The 22930-nt window shown below is 47.4% G+C and overlaps 1 protein-coding gene and 1 pseudogene across 1 annotated transcript; both read left to right on the forward strand.

Annotated features, from left to right (window-relative positions):
- LOC136406420 (GTPase IMAP family member 9-like) overlaps nt 1-22930 on the forward strand; it is a 421274-nt pseudogene that overhangs the window by 59932 nt on the left and 338412 nt on the right.
- LOC136406592 (GTPase IMAP family member 1-like) lies at nt 814-5051 on the forward strand. Its single transcript, XM_066386579.1, has 4 exons — nt 814-853; nt 2763-2881; nt 3198-3246; nt 4243-5051. The coding sequence occupies exons 3-4, from the start codon at nt 3204-3206 to the stop codon at nt 5049-5051; spliced, it is 852 nt and encodes a 283-aa protein (XP_066242676.1). The 5' UTR covers nt 814-853; nt 2763-2881; nt 3198-3203.

Here is a 22930-nt window from a genome sequence, read left to right on the forward strand (position 1 = left end):
CCTTTACCAGAGGTAGTAAGATTGCACGAAGGGGTGAACGTCAGACCCCAGCCAGTGAGCTTGAGGTGAAGTTAAACCCTTCACTCTATATGGGCAGAGTCAACTCCAGAGACATCCAGTGAGTTAGGCACGATCTCATCCTTGTTAATGATCTAACCAGGTCCAGGCCCCGGTACACCAGAATCCTGTTGTAGACTCTCTACACGCAATAACTGGCTATTTTCCTCACCTTTCTCACAACTCTCTCCTGGGAGATACCTACAAAGATGGCTAAAGGAAGCTGTAAGTGAAACTTTTCGTCATCTCTCGGCTGTCCTATTAATGTTAATAGTCAGGAAGGCCTTCAGTTCCTCTGAGAATCACCAGACTGTACATGTGACAGTCCTGGCAGACAGGGCCACCTGTCCCAGGTAAAGAGTCTCTCAAGAAGTCATTTTATACAAAAAGACCTAAAAAGCACAAGGAGTTAAGGTTAGTGATCAAAGCCAGAGTGAAAAGAGGCCTCAGAAACCTTCAATGCCCTTTTCCTCTGAGGTAAAAACTCCTGCAGGGACAAGCTGTTGGTGTCACAGGGAACTTTGGAAAAAATCACCATCATCCACAGTGGGCTTTGGCAGTGGAAACTCTGCATCCTCACAGCCTCAGTGGCCAATGTTCCTGTCTCTTTAAATTGTCACCCCAGGGCCCCCCCCCTCCCATCCCCGAGCTTCCTGCTGCACTCTGAGGTCTGAGAGGCGGGACACTTCCCTGTGTACTGGGAGGACCAGCCTGCTGCACTCACAGCCCGAGGACAGCAGTAGGTCAGGGGCTTCTCGGGCCAGCGTCAGAGCCTGCCACACATTCTGCAGAAAAGGTGAGCCCAATACGGGAAGGGGGCCCTGGGGAGTAGGAGCTGTAAGGATGAAAAAAAACATTCAGAGCCTTCATGATTCTCATTGAGTGGGCACCCACGTTCCCATTCTCCTAGGTACCAGGGAGAGAAGCGGGACCTAGAGAGGGTCACTCCACACCCTCAAGTGGTTGAGGACGGGCTGAGTCGCATACAGAGCAGGGTCAGGAGCAGCGGGGAGCACCTCCTCCAGCCTGGATGCCATGCTTGCTCGGGGCTAACCCTCTCCTGCCCTACCCCTCTGACCAGGAAGGAATGTGTCTGCTCCCTCTCCTGCAGGGACAAAAGTGCACTGGAGAAGGCGGCAGACAGTCCCCTCCTGCATACTCGGTACAGGCAAAGATATTTCTGAGGACACAGAAGTGAGTCTCAGCTCAGAACAAGTTACAAAGTGCAAGTTCTGTGGTATCTGGGCTGAACTGCCTGAAACACTCCATTCTCTTCCAACTGTCCACAAAGCAGCCTGCAGCAGAAGGCAAAGGTCATGAACGTGGTCTTCAAACCCTTACCCCACCTGCGCCCTGACACACCTACTCCAGAACGCAAGCTGCAGAGGGCTGTGTGGGCAGCTAAGCCCTGTGAGCTTTGTCCCCTCCTCTGCACAGTGACAGGGGTTGCACTAGGAAAACTGACTCAGAAACTCAGTTTGCAGACTGAGTGCATCAGAATCACAGGCCACTGGGGGAATGGGGGTGCTTATGTTCTAAAAGTACAGGTGTGTGAATGAAAATATCCAAGAAATACACACTTTAAAGAATTCCCAAAGACAGGAAGTTCAGGAAGCCCTGGACAAGGTGCATAAACTCAGTCCCTTGCAGGGTTAAGATAGAGGGTGCTACATGTTTTCCATTCTTCAATAACAGCATGTGCTTTGTAACCCCAGATCTCAGCTCTCTAGAACTGCAGAACTCTTCAAAGTCCACTGTGAACTCTGTGGGAAGTGCTCAAGGGTCCACCCACGGTACTGGGAGTTCCCTGACCTTCTCATCTCCACCTTTGAGCAGGACCCTTGCTCTAGCTAAATTCCTGGTCCTTGCTCTGACGATGTTGCTTTTTCTCCATTTCTGCTCTGGTATAGGTCATGGGCTTGTGTTGATTCCTACACACAAAACAAGTAATCTCATAAGGCCTGGGGCAGGGGTGAACATTACTGGAGGCTTGGGGTCAGGGGTAGGCAAGTTCCCACAAAACACAAACACCATTGGACTGAGGACCAGGCCAGTTGTCATCTAAGTCCTTTGGCCAGCGACAAGGTATTCAGCCCGCCTCTCCCGTGACTCAGCTTGTGGGCAGTCAACAGGAGAGAAGGCATTCCCCTGAGGTACCCAGGCGGCCGATGTGAAGGGCTGGAATTTGGAGTCGACGGTGTGCCACAGGCAGGAATAGGACAGGATGTGGGGAGGCTGACCCATCACAGGCGTGGGAGCACAAGATGGCAGGGAAAGGCACGGAGTCTGCTCTTTGGGGAGCATCTGAGTGTCTGTGTCGGGGTCACTGTCCTGAGCCTGGAGAGGCTGACTGAGGATGCTGAGCACTGTGCTCAGGTCTCAGCGAGCACAGAATGTCCGACTATGAGAAGTGATGACTGATTGGAGGGACCCATTTGCTTTGGGAAGCTGCAGCTTTGGGGTGGGACGTCAGGAGCAAGAGGAGGTGTCCCAGCCTCCCTAGCACGCCGACCACATCAGACACGCTGGGACAGGACAGTGATGTGACTTCCCAGAGCAGAGTCAGAGGCTCAGCGCATTACCTGGGACATGTGTTTCATTCCCTACTTCCGAAACCGACATTCCAGTTCTCTTCTTGCTTGTCTTCAGGACAACCGCCCTAAGTGGTCCCCTAAGTAACTAAGCAAATGTTCTGGTTCTCACAGCACCCCCAGGTCTCCCCTGGCTGCTGAATGTCCTGGGAAAACATAGTAGCTACAGCTTTGGTCGCCGAAGCAGAATCATCTGGGAAAATTAGTTTCCAAAGCGTCCTCGCTGTCACAGAGTAAGTGTCACTGTCTCCCCTGTGCCCTTTGCACGTCTCATCCCTGAAACACAAAACCGATCTCCACAAACCCGCTCACAGCATCAGTCCTGCCCCAGCCTGGGCCCTTCCAATGCTCTTCCCTCAACTCTGATGTACAGGGGGAGCGGGAACCACGACTTTGTCACTCGGGCGTCACTGGCTCTTTGGATTTAGCCAGATACACTGTAGGTGGTGAGACCTAAGTGATGAATGAATGAATAAATGAGTGAATGAATGAATGAATGAGTGAATGAATGAATGAATGAATGAACAAATTGTACCCGGGCTCTTTCAGGTGAGCATGGCAGGACGGAAGATGGCGAGAGATGAAGAAAGCGCCTATGGTAAGAACACGTCTCACATCGCATACTTGCCCCAAAGTGCAAGCTCTGGGTAGTGAGGGGGGTGGGCAAACTCTGGGCCAAATGAACAAGCCCCAAGGGGTCTCTGAAGTGTCTTAGCTGAAACAGCAGAAACCCTAGATGTACATTTTAGCGGGATCTCTGCCCCTACCCAGCTGGGAGATATTAACTTCTTTGACAAGCCTGCGCCTCCATTCCCAAAGTGTAAAATGAGGATAATAAACCCACTCTCAATGCCACAGAAGAGAATGTAGAGAATATCAGATCACGCACTAGGGAACATGACACCAGGTAGAGGGTTTGAGAACCAGGATAGAAGGTTAACAGGGTGTCTTATTAGCAGACAGCTGGTTTAAGAAGGAGGGGAGAGAGCAGGAGGGAGAGAGAAGGACAAGGGAGAAGAAAAGAGGTGATCTCATCTAATCCGCTCAACAACCCCAGGTTCTCAACTCTATACTGTTATTCCCACTTTTGCACAAAGGCTTTAAATTTACACAAGCAATTTCCAAGGTGGCACAGCTGGCTGATGGTGGGGCTGGGAGTCAAGGATAGGGTCTCTGGGAATCAGTGAGCCCATCACCCCCAATCTACTGCCCCTCCTGCCCTGCTTCCCGGGGCTGGAATGTGGGAGAGTATGGCAGAGGCCACTGAAGCTGTCAAGTAGGGACAGCTCTGTGCAGTGTGGATGACCAGAACAAGGCAGGTGAGTCATTCCTGGGATAATAAAGGGGGATCCTCTGGAGAAAGGCCCACCAGGTGTTGAGCATCTACAGCTGAACATGGTGACACTAGAGGCGACAGGAATAGCTGGTGAAGACCCCCACGCTTCAGAAAGCTCTGACCAGAGACCTCAGGAGGATCTGGTTTGAAAGCAGAGCTGAAGCACTATTGTTCTTTGTTCAAAGGGCTCTGGAATGGGCAGGTAACCAGGGTAAGTTGTTTTAAGGTTTGGAAGCTCACAGATCACTTGTCCTCCAGGTTGCGAAGAGTCCATGCACGCCCTGCAGGAGCCCAGGCTTAGACTCATTCTCGTTGGGAGGACAGGGGCAGGGAAGAGCGCCACAGGGAACAGCATCCTAGGCCACAGGTGCTTCTTCTCCAAGCTGGGAGCCACCTCGGTGACAAGAACCTGCGAGGTGGGGAGCTGCAGGTGGCGCCAGTGGTACCTGGAGGTGATGGACACCCCGGATCTTTTCAGCTCCCTAGTCCCCAAGACAGACCCTGGGTTCGAGGAACGGACGCGCTGCTACCTGCTGTCGGCGCCCGGGCCCCACGCGCTGCTTCTGGTGACTCAGCTGGGCCGCTTCACCGCGCAGGACCAGCAGGCCGTGAGCGCGCTCAAAGCGCTGTTCGGAGACGACGTGGTGACGCACACCATCGTGCTGTTCACGCGCAAAGAGGACCTGGCGGGGGACTCGCTGCAGGAGTACGTGCGCGACACGGACAACCGCGCGCTGCGGGCGCTGGTGGCCGAGTGCGGGGGCCGCGTGTGCGGCTTCGACAACCGGGCGGCGGGCGCGGAACAGGAGGCGCAGGTGTGTGAGCTGCTGCTGCTGGTGGAGCGCCTGGTGCGGGACCACGCGGGCGCCCCCTACACCAATCCCCAGTACCGCCTGGCGCAGGAGCTGGCAAGCGCGGATCCTGAAGAGCGGCGGCGGCGGGTTGCCCAGAGCCTAGCGCGCCGAGAGCAGGGTCTGCCTGGCAGAGGGCTGCTGGGCCAGCTGTGCGCGTGGGTGGCCGGGGTTCTGGGAGTCCTGTTCCTGCTTTACTGGCTGTTCCCCAGATAACTGGAGTAGATCTACAGTGACAAACTGCAATGAGACGTTGACTCCTCAACTGATAATCACATTCATCCCAAGTGTCTGTGCCTCCAGGGTGCGCAGGAGTCCTGTGTCCCTCACCTGGCAGTAATCTACCAACTACAAAATCCTGCCAGGTCCCATCTCCCAAAACCAGCCCATGTGACCTGTCCTCCCTGAGCTAGACTCTTGCCAAAGCAAACAAGTGTTGTTGTTGTCGCCTGTATTCCACTGACCTCAGGATGTCATTCCCTGTCATTGAGTCATTGCTGGTTTCCCAGGGGACAAGGACAAGAGCCCACACACAGCCTCAGCCCATACCCATTTGTTTCATTTGAATCTGAATTGAATGAATAAACACATTGGACGCTCACCTTGTGTTAACGGAAGTCAGTACTTGTTGATGTTTGTTCATCTGTCTTCTGTGCCCATTGAACAAAGATTCTGCTTGTCATTCCTAACCCTGCCTGCAAACACCACGCACCCAAGTGCAGATACACACACACGCACGCACACACACACTGAGGAGTGTGCCCATAAGAAGAGAAGACACTGAAGAACTGTCCATCTTTCCCGCAGGGGATGTCTCCCCCTGTGATCCCATTCAGACCCCTTAGCAGCTGGAATGCAGGCTTCCTCAAGGCCAAGGAAACTTGTTCTACAGACTCGACTCCCTAGGAGCTGCTGAGACCCCGTAGAACATCTGTATTTAAAAAGGAGTTTGCTCACTGGTTGACACATGCATAGGGTGAGGATATGTTTTTCAACTCGGGTAAATAATTATTTTTTTTTTTAATTAAGAAGTTTGGAAATTTTTATTTCAATCTCAAAGGGCAAACAGGTGTTTTGGGGCTGAGAACTGATGACACGATGGTGGGGTAGAGTCATCCCTTCTGTCCCGCGCAGATCTAGGAGAGGCCGCCCTCTGGTCCAGGTGAAATGAACCAGGTTAGTGGGCTCCTGACTCTGCCCACACGTGCTCCCCAGCATCTCCACCCTCACACACAAACTCAGGCTCACCTCCCACACTGCTGGGTAATTCCAGATCTCTTCCCTGCACTGTCCTCTGCCCGGTGCCTTCACAGACAGTGTCCCTAGTCACTGATGCCTTCACATTGCTAACGAGACACGTAAAAGGGGGAAATGATCTGCAACAGCTGAGTTCCTACTGGAGACGGAGGCCAACAGGCCCCACCTGGAAAGGATTGCAAACACAAACGGGGAATGCTGATGCCAAATGCTGAGACTTCACATTTTCTCCATGGCCAAGGGTTCAAGGGTTGTTCACAGAGCCCAGCAGAGGCACTGATAGGGAATCTTGATTTGGGGCTTGTCCACCTGTCACTATCCTCTTGAAAGGAACAAAGTGCTCTATCATTGTCACTTCACTGAGAAAGGGGATGGTTACTGGTGAAAATAAATGAGGAAGAAGAGCGGCACAGTATCCAGTGTGTGTGATGAAACATTTGATTCTCGCTCTCTGGTTGGGGAGCAATGTATTCCAGAGAATCCCCAAGGGATGGTGATTGAGCTGGTGGGAATGCAGGAAGGAGCACCCAGGGGTCCCAGGGGACAGGCACACCCCACTAAGGCTGCAATCCAGGGCACATTAGGAAAGACAGTATGTTGTTCTCTCTATGCCAAAAAAAGACAAAGATTGGCAGAGTAGATTATAACACATGACCCAAACACATGCTTCTTACAGAAAAATCCTCTCAGATATTATGGTAGAAATGGACTGAAGATTAAAAGATGAATGATCCAGACATTAATCATGCAAAAAGGAGGAACGGCTGTATCAATAGCAAATAAATGAGACTTCAGAACAAAGAAAATTAAGATGCAGAGAGGATCATTATATAGTAATAAACAGGTCACTCCACACAGAAGACAAAACAATCCTAAATATGTTTTCCCAAACAACAGAGATGCAAAATATATGACAACTGAAGGAAGAAATAGACAAACCCACAATTATATTTAGAGACTTCACTGCCTCCCAACGATCGACAGAACAACTTCATAGAAAATGAACCAGGGTCTAGAAGAATTCCATAACACCTTCAATCAATGGAGCTAACGGATATTGGTAGAAGTTGATATTTGCAGAAGGTACATTATTTCAGGTTCACATGGAATGTTTACCAAGGTAGGCCATGTGCTAGGCCACGGAACAAACCTCAACACCTTTAAAAGAATTGAAATCCTAGGGAATGTGTTTTCGGACCACAGTGGAATTAAGCTAGAACTCAGCATGGAAAAGGTAACAGAAATATCTTCTTCACCCTGTCAGCAGTGCCATGACTCCCTACCCAGCCATCAGAACCTGGGGAAAGTCCTAGCTGATGGCCCTCCAAGGTCAAATTCTAAGTCTGAATCGGGACTTTCCTGAGCTGGGAAGTCACTCAGGAGACTGTCACTGAAGGATGGGGACTTAAGAGAAGAATATGGCCATTTCCCCTTTTTTTTCTACCCATTCCTGAAGCCAGTCTCCCTCACTGAAGACCAGAGTGGATAATGTCCCCTACCCCACATCTGTCCCCTGGTTCCAACACTCACTCACTCCTTTTCCACTTAGAGTACAGACAACTGTGCATAAGAATGGACAACTTCAGTCTCTGCTCACCGGTGGCCAGTCCCCACCCACCAAGGAGAGTGTGCTAACCCTGTGGGCGTGATCAGCTACACCTGGTATCATTTAGCCTCCATGAAAATTTCTGGTAACAGCACCCTGGCCAGGAGCAGACACCCTCCAAGCTATGTTGAGAATCAGTCTTACAGGACACTGGGAACATCATATCCTTGCAATACTGTGAACAGTCTTGTCCTCAGTCCACTCATAGTGACTTCAGGGACTCCAGCTTCTTTTTAAACAGCAGTGAGACACCGTCTCTCTGACGAAGGAGGAGCCAGAGGCCTAGAAAGTGTAGCCGGCACACACCGGGCCACTCACTGCGCAGGATCCGGAACCAAATTAAGTCTTAGGAGTTCCTCCTGCCCCTCCAGGACCCTGTTCAGATAAGACTGGGAAATGTGGAAATGAAACCCCAGTCAGAGTTGAATGGGAGAAATTTGAATTAGCATACCCGGTTTCTCTTCCCTTGTCTGTGTGTGTGCACTTCGGGGGTTGTGGGGTGGGGGAAGAAAGGCAGAAAGAAAATAATACCCAGTACTGACAAAGGAGTGTTGAAATCTCCAACAGTCAATATGCATCTCCCTGTTTCTCTATTTGTGTGTCAATATTTTCTCTATATTTGTTTCTTGAATTTTGAAGTTCTCTTGTTTTTTGTTTTTTGGGTTTTTTTGTCTGTTCTTTTGAAGCTCAATTGCTTACACGGTACATGCACATCAGTACTATGGTCTTGTTGATAAATTGACCTATTTATCATTATGCAGGGACTTTCTTTTCCCCGGGGTGGGGAGATGACCTTTCCCCTAGTGGGAAGGTGATCGTTCTGAAGCTAAGCTGTCTGATATTCACACAGTCACTGCAGGCTCCACAGGCTCACTCTGTGAGTGGTTCCAATTTTCTGGTGTATCTTATTGAGCTTGGCACCAAGGAACCAGAAAAACAAAGAATAAACTAAGCCCAAAGTTAGCGGAGGAAGGAAATAGAGATCAGAAAAACCATTAAAAAATAGGTAATAAAACTAAGAAAAAATATAAACCAAATGTCCAGAATGTTAAAATAATTTTTTTAAAAAGAGAGGACTCAAAGAAATACAATCATGAATGAAAGAGAAGACATTACAACTGATAACACAAAAAATACTAGAATCATAAACATTACTATGAACAATGTATCAACAAATATATACACTAGAAGAAATGGATAAAATTCCTAGAAACATACTGCCTATCAAGACTGAATCATAAAGAAGTAAAACAATCTGAACAGACCGATAATGAGTAAGGAGCTTGAAGCAGGCATCAAAATTCTCCCAGCAAAGAAAAAAGCCCATACCATCTAGTTTCATGAGTGAATTTCACCCAATATTTGAGAAACAACTCATCTCTATCCTCAACTGTTCCAAAAATTGAGGAAAAAGGAATGTTGTAAATTACTGTACCCCAAATGCTGAAAATTACTGTACCCCCACTGCTGCGGGTTTATGTAGAGGCACCAAGTCCAGATGAGTTTTGAAGGGTTTTATTAAAGGAAGAGATTTATTAAATATGCTGGCCCCATATGGCTGACATGGGGCATTTACAGACCCAAATTATGTGCACCAAATACATTTCAGAGGCTGGTTATATACCCTTGATCACACACAGGCCGGGGGAAGCATGACATCATGACACAATTGTTAACAAGCCCACAACATTTGTTTAGGGGATACACAAGAACATTAATACTTTTAAGGTAGTAACACAATCAAAGATATTCACAAATATTTTAGTATTTAGCTTCCCTCCTTTGTTCAGAGGTATTTACTCTCAGGATTCTAGGAAGAGAGGAGGAACCACAATCAATGTAGGGTGGTATGTAAATTCTGTCTCTTATTGGAAGAGAAGAAGTTCCTCAGTTAACCTTTATTCTAGATTTAAAACTAAATGACCCATTGTCCTTGCAAGCCAGAAACTTCCACATTCTTCTCCCTCCTTCCCCAAAGGAAGAATGGGACAGGAAAGCCTGACCTTTCCTCCTAGAATATCAATATTAATTTTGCAGCTTTTTGGTACCTTACTACATTCCCCACTGGGTTTATATTCTAAGTCAAATCTTTGACTTAATTTTACGTTTATATTCTAAGTCAAATCTTTTACTTAACTTTACGATAGAGCATGAGGCTATTGAGTAGGAATGTTAGCTTATAACATGTAGCAGATATTTAACAGACAGCATTAATAGCAATACGGTTCATTAAAGAAACAAATGTTATTGATTAATTTCTTATAAACTGTACAAACTTTTTGCAATTTATATAAAATTAATTCTTTTTTTTTACCCTAGTTTTTTTTTTTCCCCAAAGTCTGATTAAAAGGTAGTCCTTAGTGAGTTTTTTCATGCATTAGTCATATGTAGACCAACCAGCTTCTGGTTTGTGGTTGGAGTAGGGCATGCCGTCCTTCTCAGGGTTAACTTACAGAAATTTGTGGGGTCAGTCTTTGATGTCCATGTACACTTTCAGTCTTCAGACGTAAGTCCCAGCAGGCTGGGCAAGGTCAGGTCACAGGTAGCTGGAGCAGGGCTGGAAGACTGAACCCTCCCTTTGAGGAGCAAGGGGGCAGCTTACTTTCCAGTGTCCCTTTTTTCCATAGCAAAAGCATGTCCTTACTAGGAGCCGAGAAGCCTGGCAGGCCTTAGCTTAATGACCTTCCTTTCCACTCTTGAAGCAGATCCCTGATGGAGTCCTTCAGGGTGTTGGAGCCTTTAAGGGAGTGCCAAGAGCTGGTATTTTGCCTGATCTCTTTTGGGGCTCTATTCGCCTTTTCTGTTCCTCCTTTGGTCATCATAGACCTTAAAAGCCATGCTCAGAAGATCTTGCAGAGGAGCTTGAGGGCCCACATCTGTCTATTTAAACTTTTTCCATATATCTGGAACCAGTTGGTAAAAGACAAAAACAGCGTTATTAGCTGGATCAAATAAAAGAGGGTAGAGGTTTGCAAGAGAAACAGTTTTGGTGTCTCCTTTAGGATTCCTCTTTTTTATATTATTTATAATTGACTTTTAAGCATTTGTTGAGCATATTTATTTATGCTGTAATTTACTGTTAGGCTAATTAATAGTTATATAAAAAGACATTATTAACAATTATTATATATTTCCCTAATTTCTAAACCAAGATTTTAATATCACAGGGCTATGAAATAGCAAATAAAAAGAATTAACAAAAGACTTTTGAAATAACACATATATTTTTAACCTAGTGGTCAGAAAACTTATTAGTCAATATAGCCAAATATTAACAGTACAATAACTGAAATTTTTTTGAGAGCCAAATTCTAAACCTAAACTATATAGGTAGGCAAACTCCCTACCAAGGCAGTGCCCACACATGGCACTTCATTGGAGAGCTACACCCAAGGGGGCCAAAGGCCCCATGTGGTCCACTAGCTGTTTGCAAGTGGCAGTTTGCCAACCAGGGTTCTTGGGGAAGGGGGAAGAGGCAGAGGCATCCAGCAGGCCTGTCCCTTTTTGCATTTCCAAGAACTAAACCGACTTTCACCCCTCCTCCCCCTCAGCAGCTGTCTAGCTTTACTTCTTATAACAAAAGCAGCAAATTAAAAATATAAATTTTACAAATTTACCTTCCTAACAGTGGGTTGCTTTAGCCTACATGAGGTTTCCAATTTCTCCGCAATTCCCTGAAAATATTTTTTACAATTTTTTATTATTATGGCTAAAGCAGTGGTCTCCCTCATGAATCCCATGCCTCCCATGTCAGATAACAACCATGCCATACGAAGAAACTGGGAGACCTGGAGGGGACCTAACACCCCCCTCAGCCTCACGGGAGAGAGTTGGAACCCTTCTCCCAGTGCTAGTTTTGTATATTTTACACTTACTTTCCCTTCTATAATTTTTACACCAGTGGAGGGCAACAAGCCACCAGTTCCAATCCATGGAGGGCCCACACAACCCCTATGTCCTAGGGAGGGAAAGGGAGAGGCAGCCGGGGGGCCTGTCTCTGATAATTCCATTCCCTATAATCCTGTTACTCATGATCCCATCACTCATTCTGGAGTTGCAATTTATTTCAAGGAACTGATAACCAGCAAGGTCCATACCCATGGTTTGTTAATTTCTAAACCTTTTTACCTGGCCCTATTTTCTTTTCTTTTACAACCTGAGGCAGGCCGACCCCTAGCCTAGCCTAGTGCCTGGAGGCCGTGGCGGGCTCGGCCCTTGGTGCTCGGCCTGCTTCCCTTTGTCCCCCTCCCACTCAGGTGCACTGCAGCGGCTGAGGCAGGAGTGTGACAGGTGGGGAAGGAGCAGGCCTGCGCTCACTTCTCTGTGTCTGCGCCCCTGCTTGGCTTTTTTTTTCTTTTTTCCTTACTTAAATTGCCCACTTGCTGGATCTTTCCTCTAGAGTCTGGAGAAACACTTTCCTGGGCGTATTCCCTGTTGCAGTATGCGCACTGAGTTTTTTTCTAGTGGAGTCTTAATTCTTTCTCTTGAATCCTCTTTCTGTCTTAGATGTAAATCTGGCTGGACTAGGAAGACGTAGCACCCTTTTTGTATGGAGCAAGCTTTTAGCCATTGTGGCAGATTCATTGTCAAATTTTGCCATGGATCAATGTATGGAAACTGATCAGGGTGGCCTGGATTCTCAGTTATGATGTTCCAAACTGCCATTACTAGCCGGAGATTAAAAGTCCCGGTGGATGGCCATCCAACAGCAAAGGTAGTCCATTCTGATTCACAGAATACAAAGCCTTTTTTGACCATTTAATTCCATATCCACAGTTGTCTCCATAAGCTTTTTGAAAGTGCTTTAGAAGACAACCTAAGGGGGTCCCCTGTGTACTGAACCCTCCTCCCATATTTAATAGATAGAGTCACCAATTTGCAAAATTGAAACTTGTCCTGGAAAATCCAGGAACTAACACACTAATAAAAGCAAAAAAATAAGACAGATAATTAACTAACATCCAGAATAAAGGATGTTTGACTATAGAGGTATTAATTATTACACAAGACAAGAGGAAGGAGCCAGAAGAGAATAATTTCTTCAGGGGAGAAATCAGACAGAGTGTCCTAAAGCCAAAGGTCTTGGATCCAAGAACAAAGAATTTACACTACAAGCAATTCACCATTTAAGATTGCCCTTAAGTTTTAAGCCAGAAACCTCCAATTTTTGACATAAGAACTTAAACCAGGCCTTAAAATCAAACACATTTAAACATTAAACAAAGACTTCACATACACAGATCACAAATCAAGAAATTTTAATGAGCGCAATTTATTCTAATTAAAATTATACAAAAAATAAAATAAAATAAAAAATAAAATTATACCAGAGATTTTTTTCCTGATGAACACAGACAAAGCTCAGTAGGCAAAAAAAGGGTTCCCCCTAGTGGCCTCTTAGGTGCTCGCAGGCCGCGTCCCTCACATACTAATTCACTCAGGGGTTTTAGACAGAAACATCAAAAACAAAAACTCAGATCTCAACAAACACAAAGGTGTCCCTGGAAGTCCGAGAAGAGACCAATCAATCCAGGTTAACTCAGTCTCCACTGATGCACTGCAATGTGAGACTCATTAATCCTAGCTAATTTAGTCCCCACTAATGCCTTCCTAGAACACAAACAAACGTCCCCACTAATGTCTTTTAATGAAAGCACAACTAGATTCCACTGAAAGTCCTAGACGAGACCTGGTCTCCGCTGATGCCTTCCTAGAGTACAGCCAGACATCTCCCAGCAAAGCCCAAGGCAGGATCAACAAACTCCCCACCGATGTCTCGGACTTGGAGAGCCTACTGTGAGAGTGTGACCATGTCCGGTCCTCTACATAGTAGTCCAAATAGACTAGTCCAAAACAGAACAGAAAAGCAAGAATTCAGAGGAAAGCTAGAATTCAGTTAAGTAAAAGAGTTGCTTTACCTACCTCCTTGATTTCTCTGCCAAATTGTCCAAATCGTCAAATTTGGGAACAGAGAGGCATCTGCTGGAGAACTGTCCGAACCCACAGGAAAACAGGGAGCCCTGAAAACATCTCAGGTGGCGCCTCTCCTCGAGATTCCAGCGGGGTCAGGCAGCCCCCCGGAGAGACCAGCCAATTCAGGGTGTCTCTACTTGGTGACGCAAAACACAGCAGCCCCACATTGATTGGGTGCCAAATGTTGTAAATTACCGTACCCCAGATGCTGAAAAGTACCGTACCTCACTTCTGCGAGTTTACGTAGAGGCACCAAGTCCAGATGAGTTTTGAAGGGTTTTATTAAAGGAGGCGATTTATTAAATATACCAGCCACATATGGCTGACATGGGGCATTTGCAGACCCAAATTGTGTGTGCCAAATACATTTCAGAGGCTGGTTATATACCCTTGACCACACAAAGGCTGGGAGAAGCATGACATCATGACACAATTGTTAACAAGCCCACATTTGTTTAGGGAAGGGGTAGTCAACCTTTTTATACCTACTGCCCACTTTTGTATCTCTGTTAGTAGTAAAATTTTCTAACCGCCCACTGGTTCCACAGTAATGGTGATTTACAAAGTAGGGAAGTAACTTTACTTTATAAAATTTATAAAGCAGAGTTACAGAAGGATGGAAACTCTGGGAGGAGGAAATAGCAACTACTAGACCTTTTTCCTCCCATATACCTGGTTCTAATCTAGGTCACTATTATTTGTGCTTGCCACAGTGAAACGACCTGGGTGTGCCTAGTAAAGTAGCTGTCACCGGTCCTCGAAGGTCCTCAGGCACCAAAGATGCAAAATCCTTACAAGCATGGAGGTACCTCCTACCTCTCTGAGGAGGTGGCTCTTTCCCACGTTGGAACCACAGGAATCAGGTAAATTTGTAATATAATTCATCTTTACTGTTTCACTCCACTGAGTATATTTGCATATACATTTTCTAGAATTTCTCATAGTAAGTGTGATACAGGGTACAAAAGTAAGAATGATGTCAGCCCATGCTCTTACAATATAAATGGCTTAATCGTAAAAGTAAGCTGATACTTTCAAAAAACAAAGGCAATGACATAGCCCTGGCTGGCTGACTCAGCGGTAGAGCATTGGTCCAGCACGTGGAAGTCCCAGGTTCGATTCCTGGCCAGGGCACACAGGAGATGCGCCCATCTGCTTCCCCACCCTTCCCCCTCTTCTTTCTCTCTCTCTTCCCCTTCCGCAGCCAAGGCTCCATTGGAGCAAAATTGGCCCGGGCATGAATATGGCTCCATGGCCTCCACCTCAGGCATTAGAATGGCTCCGGTGCAATGGAGCAATACCCAAGATGGGCAGCGTATCACCCCCTATTGGGCTTTGTCGGGTGGATCCCAGTCAGGCTCATGTGGGAGTCTCTCTGTCTGCCTTCCAACTACTCACTTCAGAAAAAAAAAAAAAAAGGCAATGCCATAGATCCTGTCCCCAAAGCATCTGTGACATGGTCAATATTGAAACCATCTGGTCCTGCATCTCCTCGGAGACAATTCTGTAATTCTCACCTCATACAGCACCCCATCAGGCAGCTCTCAATATTACCTGCTCATCCCTGAGCAGAACATTACCATCTGGGGACCCAGATGCAGCCAAAGTGCAGAAGCTGCATGAGAATGAAGCTGGACTGTGAGCACCACACGGGCCCCTGTGGCCCACTCCGGACATGAGACACAATGAGCTCCCAATGAGTTTAGACCATTATTACGTGAGTTCTCTGAGTTTGAGCCCAATTCCTAACCCTGAAGTGAAAAAGAAAGAAAGAGAGGTGCAAAGGAGTTGTCAATAACCCTTTCTAGAAAAAATATAGAATTAAATTTAGAATTTAAAAATTTTGCAAGGTTGTCAATCTTGGCAATTTAACTGTGCTCCTGATTTCTGCTCTAGTCTATTTCATTTTTCAATTTTATTTTTCTGCTCTCATCTGTTTCACTGTGATGATTTAACTACACAATCTTTTGAAATCTCAGAAAATTGTGTCATTTTCTCAGGGACAACAAATGGGGGCTGCCTGGGTCCCTCCGCATTCAGACTTGAAAATAAGAGGGCACGAAGGTACAGCCACCCTGTCAGGAAAGGACAGCTCAGGGGCCGTGGGCAGGACACAGGAGTCCAGCTTGACCTGTCTACCATGCCCAGGACTTGACTAGATGTTGCCTCTCTCTCATGAATCTGGACGCCCTGATCTTCACGTAATTATATAGATTCTGGCCACAGGCCAGCCTTGGCCTTGGTCCCAGTGTCTGTTCTGAGTCTCGTCTACCTACATCTTTTGCCATTCTTGTGACTTGGTTTTTACCCTTAATATCAGCCTAACCCCTAAAGCCTTTTTTCTGACAGTATTTCTACTGCTACTTTACAATCTCCTGTTACCTGCCCTGCCTGACAATTTATTCGTCAACAAGGAGGCAGAGTATCTCACAGTGAGAGGCACTGACTTCTCAAGCCTTCAATGTCATGAACCCTGTTCCCATCCACCAGTCCAACCCACCCCCCAACTTGAGCATGTCTAGAACTTAAAAGAGACCCTAGGCACTTTAGCCAGCTATAAAAACCTATCATTAGTGGGCTTATTAAACGATTTTAGAGAGAGAGAGAGAGGGATAGAGAGATAGAGAAAGGTTGGGAAGAGCCAGAAGCATCAATTTGTAATAGTAGTTACTTTTCATATACACTCTGACAGGGTACCCTTGGGTTTTGAACCAGCAACCTCAGCATTCCAGGTCAATGCCTTACCCACTATGCCACTACAGGTTGGGGTAAAATTTTATCTTTTAAATGCTTAGTTTTTGAGAGAGAAAGGCAGGGAGAGAGAGAGAGACAGGCACATCAAGCCACTCCTGTATGTGCCCTGACCAGGGAATTAAATTGGCCAACTCTGTGCTTTGGGACGTGTTAACCAACCAAGCTATCACCTCAGAACTTAATTTTTATTTTTAAAGAGAGACAGAGAGGAAGGGAGAGAGAGGGGTGGGGAAGGGAAGCACTCATTTGTTGTTCCACTCAGTCATGTGTTCTTTGGTTGTTTCCCGTGTATGGCCTGACTGGGGATTGATTGCCTGACTTGGTTGTTTCAGGATAAAACCTTTAACTAGCATATAATATGAACTGTAATAATCATCATTATTAATTTTTTATCAATTTTAGAGAGAATGAGAGGACAGATGAGAGAGAGAAGGAAACATTCATCTGTTGTTGTACTCAGTTGTGCATTCATTGGTTGCTTCCCTTTTGTGCCCTGACAGGGGAGCAAACCCACAATGTTCTTGTTTTGGGGTGATGCTCTCAACCAAATGAGCTAACCAGCCAGGGCGAAGTAAGCATTTTTTAAAGGATCATCTCACCATGTAAATTGTCCTCATTCTGAAATGTGGCTTCTTTCACAAAGTACTAGAAAATAAAGGGGGAGTGATGTACACATATCTAAAATCTCATCTTTTCACAAGAAAGAAAAAGAAACCCAAGTATATAATTCAGAGTAAATTGATGGTTAAGATATGGCCACAGCAAGGCCGTGGTCATGGTCCTCGCTGGCCGCCATAGCCTGGTCCGTAATTCCACTGCTCATGCTGCTTCAAGTTTCCCAGATGTAAGATGGGCCCTGTCCTCACTCTGGGGGGCCCCACAGATGCTATCCAACCACGGCCTTGTTCCTGAAGCTCTCTCTAACGACACTTCTCCACAGTTCCTAAAGTCATTCCCTCCACAGTCTTCCAGACATTCTGCTACTCCTGGACAAGATCCAGAGGCTTACGGGGAACGTTTATGCTCCCTGGAGGAGGAATGGAGCCCAGGGAAGGCTGTGATGCACATTTGAGAGACAGGGGAAGCGAGGAGACTGGGAACCAGACCCCCCACATTTCTCCACTGTCTCCATCCCACATGGGCACCCCCAGTGTAGAGATGAAGCTTCTTCTAATATGAATCCAGTAAAGCTTGGCATTGTCTCTGTCCAGGTTGGCAGATAAAGATGACAACAGAGGGTGGATAGCCACGAACCTGACGTCCCCTTCACCTGCCTGGTGAAGACTTATACTCATTCCCAGAATGCAATTTGGCATGCAATCAGAAAAGAAGGTGAAACAGTGATAAGTAATCTTGATGAACCTGCCATCCTCAGACGCTTTCTGTATTTTAAGCTTGTCTTTGTGTAGTCTCCATGCCCACCAGGAATGTTTTCCTTTGCTTTCTCTCTCTCTCTTTATTTTCTTTAACTTAGATGCAGGTAGGCAGTGACACAGACTCCCGCATGTGCCCTGACCAGGATCCACCACGGAAGCCCCGCGCAGGGTGATGCTCTGCCAATCTGGAGCTGCTGCTCCATTGCTCAGCATCTGAGCTATTTTAGAGCCTGGGGCGAGACCAGCGCCCAGGGCCAACTTGCTCGAATTGAGCATGGCTGCAGGAGGATAAGAGAGGAGAGAGAAGGGGGACGGTGGAGAAAAAGATGGGCGTTTCTTCTGTGTGCCCTAACCGGGAAATGAAGCCGGGACTTCCACACGCCAGGCTGATGTTCTACCGCTGAGCCAATCGGCCAGGCCCTCCACACCTTTTTCACCAAAGCCATTGATACTGTCACTCATCTCTCTCCATGGGGTCCTCGCATTCCACTCTGGTTATCAGACTTTTCTCACCTTACACAGCCCGGCTCAAACTCGTTCATGTTCTATGAAATCCAAAGGATTCACTACTAATGTAAAAACTATTAGCAGTATACAGTGTTCAATTATATGAAATGTGGAGGGACCGTGTAGAGAGCTGAGGACAGGCTAGACTCAAACCCTGCAAATGCCAACCTTTAGAGCTCATGAGAGGAGGACTCAGCAACCTCTAGAGTGGTCAGAAAGCAGAGATGTGGGGTCAAAAAGAGGGTCATTTTACTAATGCCAGGGGATCTAATGAGTCATTTGTGTCCAAATTTATGAGGGGTAGAATCAGACAAGGACTTAAACATATCCATTACTTTACCAATGCAGTCCAGAGGATAGTATTCAAAGTCACCCACCGTCTGGTGCCTTAGCTCTCCAAACTATGGGCACCTATCTCCTTAAACAAAGGTTGTGAAGGTTGTCACTTGTCTGGGCCCGTTGTCATCCCACTCGCTCTAACGACACAGAGGTCCCTGGAGACCTTAAAGAGGGTTCTCACCTGGAACCCCCTGCCTTCATTTCTGATGTCCACGCTGTAGGGTCCTCTGTTCTCATCCACCAAACGCTTGACCCGGCCAAGGAGCTCCATCACCTGGCTGTGCCGTTCGGCCCCCTCTGCCTTATTGTTGAAAGCATGGTCTTGGCTTCTACAGGTTTCAACCAACTTGTTAACCGAGCTGTCGCTTTCAAAGTAATCTTGCATGGAGTAATCGCCCAACTCACCTTTCCGAATGAATGTGGTAATGGTGTGTCTCATGGCTTCCACCCCAAACACTTTCTAGATGCCCCTGATTGCTTCTCTGTCCTCCGTCTGGTAGTGGCTGATGGGGACCACCAGGAGCAGGGCGTGGAGGCTGGGGACAGAGGGTGCCAAGCAGCATTCAATGTGACGTTGCTTGTCTTTAGCACGAATTGTTGAGGAGTAAGGTCGGGGGTGTTAATGACCATAACCATCTCCCCTGTCACTGATCCTTCCTCTTTCTGGCACATAGTAGTCACCCTTTGCTCACTGAATTCGGACATGAACACATCTTTTCCCAGAATAGTGTTTCCTGTGGCACTTTTTCCTGCCCCACACTTCCCTAAGAAGGGAAGCCTCAGTTCTCCAGAATGGCAGCCCTGCTGCGAAGCATCCTCCTGATACTCCTGACAGGGGCTCCTGCTGGTTCTGTTGGAGCAAAGAATAAATGGTCAATGCTCAGCTTACAGGTGGAAGGGGCAGAGGAACAGGGAAATAGTGCAATCTCTGCTTGACTCGTTTTTTCCCCAAGCCATTGAGGCTATTCAGGGATGTCCTCGACCCAGGCTAGACTGGAACAAGAAATCCTGTGTGCCAGGGGAGACTTGAGGGTGCTGTGAGATCTAGAATATTTGTTCAGAACCCTAGGGGACCACTTAGGGCAGTTGTCCTGGGAGACAAGCAAGAAGAGAACTGTAATGTCGGGTTTGGAAGTGGAAAAAGAAACACATATCCCAGGTGATGCCCTGAACCGCAGACTCTGCTCCCAGAAGCCACATCACTGTCCTGTCCCAGTGTGTCTGATGTGATCGGTGTGCTATGGAGGCTGGGACACTGCCTCCTGATCCTGAAATCCCACCCTCAAAGCTGCGGCCTCTCAAAGCAAATGAGTCCTCCCAATCAGTCATCACTTCACACAGTGGGACATTCTGTGCTCCCTGAGACCTGAGCACAGTGCACAGCATCCTCAGTCAGCCTCCCCAGGCTCAGGACAGTGACCCCCCACACGGACACTCAGATGCTCCCCAAAGAACAGACTCCGTGCCTTTCCCTGCCATCTTGTGCTCCCACACCTGTGATGGGTCAGCCTCCTCACATCCTGTCCTATTCCTGCCTGTGCCACACTGTCCACTCCAAATTCCAGCCCTTCACATCGGCCACCTGGGTACCGCAGGGGACTGTGTTCTCTCCTGTTGACTCCCCACAAGGTGAGTCACAGGAGAGGCAGGCTGAATACCTTGTCTCTGGCCAAAGGTCTTAGATGACAGCTGCCTGGTACACAGCCCAATGGTGTTTGTGTCTTTGCAGGAATGTTCCTGCCCCTGTCTCCCCACGCCTTCAGTAATGTTCACCCCTGCCCTGGGCTTTATGAAATTAGTTGTTTTGTGTGTAGAAATCAACACACCCACCATGACCAACACCAGAGCAGAAATGGAGAAAAACCAACATCTTCAGAGCAAGGACCATGAATTTAGCTAGAGCAAGGGTCCTGCTCAAAGGTAGAGATGAGAAGGTACAGGAAACACCCAGTACCTGTGGGTGGGCTCTTGAGTACTTCCCACAGAGTTCGCAGTGGCTTTAGAGCAGGGGTCTCAAACTCGCGGCCCGCCAAACAATTTTGTGCAGCCCGCAGACTAATCCACGAAGTTCAAAATATTTTGGATAAAATTAAGTAAGCCTAGGGGCCTACTTGTATTTTTCATTTCTCTAGCATCCTAGCTAGATATTAGCTTAGTTAACAGCAGTTGTGATGCGAACTACAGTTTCTGGTCGTTTTGTGACACTGAGTAAACTGCATGTACGATTGTGCTTGTTGTACTGATTTTTGTTTGTTTGTTTGTTTTCAACTGCAGTGAGAAAAGTGTTGCGTAACAGTTGCCTTTTGTAGACCTAGTGCGGCCCGCCAAACGGCTGTGATCTTGCTCTGCGGCCCACATGCTGAGTTGAGTTTGAGACCCCTGGTTTAGAGAGTTCTGCAGTTCTAGAGAGCTGAGATCTGGGGTTACAAAGCACATGCTGTTATTGAAGAATGAAAAACATGTAGCACCTTGTATCTCAACCTTGCAAGAGACTGAGTTTATGCACCTTGTCCAGGGCTTCCTGAACTTTCTGTCTGTGGGAATTCTTTAAAATGTGTATTTCTCAGATATTTTCATTCACACACCTGTACTTTTAGAACACAAGCACCCTCATTCCCCCAGTGGCCTGTGATTCTGGCGCACTCAGTCCACAAACTGAGTTTCTGAGTCAGTTTTCCTAGTCCAGCCCCTGTCATCCTGCAGAGCAGGGGACACAACTCAGAGTGGTCCACCTCCCACACATTCCTGTGCAGCTTGCATTGGGGAGCAGGTATGTCAGGGCACTTGTGTGTCAGGGTTTGAAGACCATGTTCATGACCTTTACCTTCTGCTGCAGGCTGCTTTGTGGATAATTGGAAGATAGTGGAGTGTTTCAGGCAGTTCAGCCCAGATACCTACAGAACTTGCACTTTGTAACTTGTTCTGAGCTTAGACTCGCTTCTGTGTCCTCAGAAATACCTTTCCCTGTACCGAGTATGCTGATGGGGACTGTCTGCGCCTTCTCCAGTGCACTTTGGTCCCTGCAGGACAGTGAGCAGAGGCCTTCCTTCCTGGTCAGAGGGGTAGGGCAGGAGAGGGTTAGCCCCGAGCAAGCATGGCATCCAGGCTGGAGGAGGTGCACACTGCTGCTCCTGATCCTGCTCTGTATGTAACGCAGCCTGCCCTCAACCACCTGGGGTTGTGGAGTGACCCTCTCTAGGTCCAGCTTCCCTCCTTGGTCCCCAGGAGAATGGGATCATGGATGCCCACTCAGCGAGCGTCACGAAGGCTCTGAATGTTTCTCTATCCTCACAGCTCCTACTCCCAGGGTCCTCCTTCCCCTGTTGGGCTCACCTTTCCTGCAGAATGTGTGGCAGGCTTTGACATTGGCCCCAATACCCCCTGACCTCCAGGTGTGAGTGCAGCTGGCAGGTCCTCCCAGTACACGGGGAAGTGTCCCACCTCTCAGACCTCAGAGTGCAGGAAGCTCGGGGAAAGGGGGTGCCAGAGGTGACAACTTAAAGAGACAAGAACATTGGCCACTGAGGCTGTGGGGATGCAGAGGCTTACTGCCAAACCCGCTGTGGACAATGGTGATGTTTTCCAAAAGTTTCTCTGACACCAAAAGCTTGTCGCCCGGAAGGGCTCTAATGTCAGAGGAGAAAGCATTCCAGCCTCACAACGTATCCATCTCTAAGTGGAGGTTGTACTGTGTGACCAACATCTACCCATGCCCCCGTCTGCCAGCCCCTGGTAACTACCTTCTACTCTACTGTTCTGTGAATTTGGATTTTTAAAATATCACATAAAAAGTGATTTCATATAGTCTTTGTTATCCTGTGTGACATACTTCACTTCTAAAATGCCTTCACGATCTATTTGAAAATGGAAAGATGTTTTTCTAATTTTCATGGGGTGGGCAGTCTGTGTCCCAGTATTGTAGCCTGTTGTCCCTGGGACAGAGCCTCTGCACTGTGGGTAGAGAGGGACTAGGGTGCTGCTGGCTGGGCTCACCTGGTTAGTCCTGCACTCAGAGTGGAGGGGTGAGAATGGCTGCCAATCTGCCCCTATGGGTAAGGTGCCATATTCCTGATGGGTAACTGAGGGCAGAGGGAGCCCCATCACCTGCCCACACCTGCCCACAGTGGTGTTTCCTTCAAGCTGAGCTGAAGGTGAGTTCGGGAGGGAGGAAGGAAGTCATGGCTCACATGCCACAGACTCTCACTCTTACTAAGTTTTAGTAGATTAAAAAAATGAAAGTTTCGTCATTTGCTATATGGCCTAAGGACAAAGCTTAGAGACTT

This window comes from Saccopteryx leptura, chromosome 5 (assembly GCF_036850995.1).
Source record: "Saccopteryx leptura isolate mSacLep1 chromosome 5, mSacLep1_pri_phased_curated, whole genome shotgun sequence".
Lineage (NCBI taxonomy): Eukaryota > Metazoa > Chordata > Mammalia > Chiroptera > Emballonuridae > Saccopteryx > Saccopteryx leptura.